General features: G+C 49.3%; 1 protein-coding gene across 1 annotated transcript; it reads left to right on the top strand.

Annotated features, from left to right (window-relative positions):
* Positions 1-3,795: 3,795 nt before the first annotated feature.
* LOC126543863 (diamine acetyltransferase 1-like) lies at positions 3,796-4,242 on the top strand. Its single transcript, XM_050190998.1, has one exon. It carries the CDS (start codon positions 3,796-3,798, stop codon positions 4,240-4,242), a length of 447 nt encoding a protein of 148 aa, XP_050046955.1.
* The last annotated feature ends 294 nt before the right edge of the window (positions 4,243-4,536 follow it).

Below are 4,536 nucleotides of genomic sequence, written 5' to 3' on the forward strand. Positions count from 1 at the left end.
TGTGTAAGGATTGGTGGCGTGTGTGGGAAGGGGGGGGGGGGGGTACGTCGCTTAATTCCGGGTTAGGGGGGCGGGATCGCTTGCGCATCCCGTGCTGATGAACTGTATTTTCCCTGCGGAACACGATGTGCTCTGTCCTTTTCGCAAAAGAGAAAAAGGCACCCTGCCTCACGTCTCGGCAGAGTGCACAGAACTCAAGACCCCCCCTCCTCCCCTTCCCACTCACCCCCCCCAAATCCCCAACCCCTTGAGCGATGGGAGACCCTGTTATCCAGCCCCGCCCTACCGATACAGCTCGCACTGGCGGACAGGGGCCAGGATCTGCTGGGAACATATGGGTCCCGTAACTAGGATACCACCCCGTCTGGTGCCTGCGTTCACCATCGATTTATTTTGGGCACACTAAATGTTGCTTCATCATCATCATCGGCACTCTTTCGCTATGTCGGTCTCAAGTGGTTGGTTACGGTGCATTTTCTTTTCGTAACTCAACGAGAAGCGTCTCCGCTACACTTGCAAGCAAGATTTCCGGGACGTCATCTGCTCTGAGACGTTCAACGTGGCTGCTGAAGCTCCTTGCTACGAGATCCGGGCAAGTCATCGAAAGGGACGCTTTCATGCACAAGTTTGCGATTCCCAGCTTCATAAGCCTAGAGTGCGTCGAATGCAAGGGCAACAGGCTTTTTTATTGTTGAGAGCGCATTGCACTCTGCAATTATCCATGGTCGGGCGGGAAACCATGTCTAAGTAAAAAAAGAAAAAACAAACAGAAAAGCAAGACCCTGCTAAATATTACAGCTGGAGTATTGAGTATGCACGGAGGACATACTCGAAACGTCAGGTTCACAGAGTTGACGAAGTCTAGCGTAGAACGTGTGTTCCCCTAGGTATTTACCCACATCAAAGAAGGGTGCATTGTTTGACCATGCTCGTCAATTGGCTAAATGACTTGAGAGCTTTCAAATGTATGTCGTACTTCTAGATTCACCATCCCCTAGCCAATATACGATGCGCCATAAGGGACGGTACCTAAATCATTGAGGAGGAAGTAAATACCCTAAAGTACCCTGACGAAGGCGTCTCTTGATAATTACATAGCGGTTACCTAGGTCTACACTCCTTGATTGCTAATGACATTAACATCGACAGTCATCGTGAGACGAGTTCTGCCGATATTTTTTAAAGTACTTTATTTTCGGTTTCGCTCCTGAGTGAACAAAATCTTAGTAAACGTGCCGGTTCAGTCTTGAGTTTGGCAAACGGACGCGTGCTTTCTTTTTTTTGTTCAGTCCAGTTCTATTTCGACACGTTTTCTCTGAATTTTATTCTTAAGGTGTATCAATATCCAGCTATTTGGACCCGTATCGAAAGCATCACAACGTGACTTTTTTCATGCGATAGCTTTCTTGGAAAGCTTTCCGATCTCATTCACGACGATGCGCGTAGCTGCTGTCGCCAGCAATTTTTGTATTTGAATGCTGCTCGATAAGGCGACTGGCCCTGGAATATCTACAGCTCCCTATGCCGCCTATATCGACTGTGCCAATATATATATCGGTATCGCTTGATAGATTCACATCGACAGCTTCGCTCACTTTCTCCCGTTTTTGCCCAAATTCGCTTTCTCTTCTCCGCGAACCGCCGATCAGAAACTGCCACTACGAAACGCAGTCCCTTGAGTATGGCCTCGAGCATGGTTTATAGCCATGGACGTTTTGGTCAAAGTTTTCCGCTAAGCTCAACAGACGGCTCTGGTTGTATACCACGAGTTTCTAGCCATGCGAGCCCACGCCGGGGCCGAGGCTGCCATTTTCGGTGTTGCCAGGTTTGGCTATATATAGTCGAAGTGGGCTACAGAAAATAATTTTTGGAGTCCATTTGTGCGACTTAGCCATGTGGCCATATTTGGGCTACTAATATCTGCGACTTGACTTTGTTTGGGCTTTTATTCGCACCCTAATCCAGGTGGCTCTCATCGAGTAGAAACAAATCTCGAAGGCTATGTTTTATCTGACTGAACCGGCAGCACGGCCGGCGGTGCGTGTGTGCGTGCGCGATATACACACCCTCCCCTCAGTGCATTGTTATCTGAATCAATGGCTTTGATCTTTGATGCACTTATAGTTACACCGCGCTTCACCGTGCTAATCTTTGCGCCAGCAACATCGTCTCATCTTCGTCTTGTCGGTTTCAGTTATCAGGCACCCGATCACCGGGCATCAGGTTGAGTACAGTACAATACGGTGGCTATGCTGAGAAGCACTCTAAAACATATGCACCCTTTGGGGTGTATATTTGCCCTATCTGCAAATGTTTGTTCCAAAATAACGCCCTTTGGATCGCATCTTGCCACATAACAATAATAGTCATTCCTCTTGTCCGCATTTCCTTTCTTTAACGCTGCGAGCCCGGTACTTCCAAGGGACGGACGACATGCGCTTTATCAGCATGACACAGCATATTCGAGAAAGCAAAAAAAAAGAAAAGCGAACAAGACAGATGACGATAATTGTTGTGTGGCAAATATGTATCCCAAAGGTGCGAGTGTTTTTAGAGTGAAGGGAGAACAATAAGATAGGGTCGGGCAATCGTTGCGCCGGTGCAAAAGAAGGGAAGCACGGGTAAACGACATGCTGCAGTCTGTTCATGGCCATGGCTTTTGGGTGAAATATCGCGCCGGGAGCAGCTTAAACCCTCCTCCACATTTCTCACGGTAAGCTTTACTGCAATTTTCTTTTATCTGCCAGATTGAATATTAACGTGATAGCGTTATGTGGCCCTTGTCGCGGTATATACGGTGTCGGCGCACGGTGTCGCATTCGTGGTCCGCATGAGAGAAATGATACCGAACCACGCAAGCCGTTCGCCTGGCGCATTGGCGTTGCTGAACATATTGAATTTCTCGAAGTAAAATGCTTCACAAAATTCGTAAAGTACGACTTGCACATGAATGAGACATGATAACGTCGAACTATAATTTGGATATACGGGAGAACATAATTTTGTTACGCGGAAACCAAACTCAAACCCCTTTTACAGTTGCCGTTTGAGGTTTCTCATTGTAGGACGCGGAGCCCCTCTCGGTTCCTTGCAGCACCATACACATGGAGCTCGCATCCGCAGCAGTTGCGGAGCCGCGGATGGAGCCAGTGGTGGGGAAAGAAAAAAAAGAACAAGAAAGCTCGCATTCGTGCTTAGCGTTCGCAGCCAGCGTTTGCAGGTAAACGTTACGATTACATAACATAACATAAGCTGCAGTTGTCGGGAACCGTGAGAAGCAGTCAGGGATGTTTGAAACTATCGCGCCCCACTCTTAAAGGCGAAGCCTCTTCAAAGCTTTTTTTCGTGCTTACGTTCGAGATTCCTTTCGATAGGTTCGCCCTCTGCAGCGATACGCCGGAACGAGAGTTTCCGGGGCCAACGAAAAAGTATTCTGTGGGCAAGTTTGATGCCGCAGATATTATGGGTCCATCACGGCGTCGCGAATATTTTGTTACGACTGGTTATGAAAAAGGGACGGCCATTGTGGAATGTGAAAAAGTTTATACAACTAAAACTAAAAATAAAAGTGGCTATACTTGGCCACAAATATTTTTTTGCAAAATTTTTTGGCTCCTTTTCGGCTAGAATTTCTCTAGCTTTTCGCCACGCTGCCTTGTCCGGCCTGGCAAGACTGGGCTGCATAGCGACGCTGTTGCAGACAGCATTTAACATAGAAGGCTCGCTTGTCGCCGGCTGCATCTCGCGATCGCGTGTTTTGCGTAGCCGGAAACGCGAGTAGGGGACGTCGGTGAAATGTCGTTCAAGGTCAGACAGGCCCCCATACTGGGCCTGATCCCCGAGTCGGCCAACAACGAGCGGATGCTGGACCAAGTCAGGTCGACCGGCATCGATCTCCACGAGCACCTCTTCTCGGACGAGGAACAGCGCTCGGCTTGTGCGAACGTGGCGACGACGCCGGCCGGTGAGTGTGACGGCGAGCGCGTCATCGGCTTCGTTCTCTACTTCTTCGTTTTCGACCCGCTGACCCTCGAGCACGTGGCCTACATGGAGGACCTGTACGTGCAGCCAGCGCACCGAGTTCGGGGCGTCGGCCTGGCGCTGTGGCGCTCGGTCGCCGAGCACGGTCTCCGGCGCTCGTGCGAGGTGCTCAACTTCGAGGTGCTCGACTGGAACGCGCCGTCGCTGGAGTTCTATGCCAAGCCACCAACATCACGCGATCACGTGATTACGAGAACCTGAGGTTTTCCGCTGGCCCCTGCAGCTCGTTTTTAAGCGTTTAGGATGGTTCGCACTGAAAGTGTGGTTCGTATTCCTAAAGATGTTTCTTGTCGGTCGTTTGTTTTTTCGTCGCTGCTTAAGATTGTGCATCCGAGAGTCTTACCTTATTTATAAGTAACTTACTAAGCGAAACTCTGACCCAGTGACCCGCGTAGAAAGGTCTGAGGACGTGGTTGCTTTTTTTTTTATTTCCGGCCATAGCAGCTGCATTCTTATACGTCGAAATATAAACGCTCTCGTGCACTTACCCTTAGT

Source organism: Dermacentor andersoni, chromosome 3 (assembly GCF_023375885.2).
Source record: "Dermacentor andersoni chromosome 3, qqDerAnde1_hic_scaffold, whole genome shotgun sequence".
In the NCBI taxonomy this organism is placed as follows: Eukaryota; Metazoa; Arthropoda; class Arachnida; order Ixodida; family Ixodidae; genus Dermacentor; species Dermacentor andersoni.

What these genes read in the sequence shown, in the direction of transcription:
- LOC126543863 (XM_050190998.1), top strand. Translation starts at nt 3,796, where the DNA reads ATGTCGTTCAAGGTCAGACAGGCCCCCATACTGGGCCTGATCCCCGAG.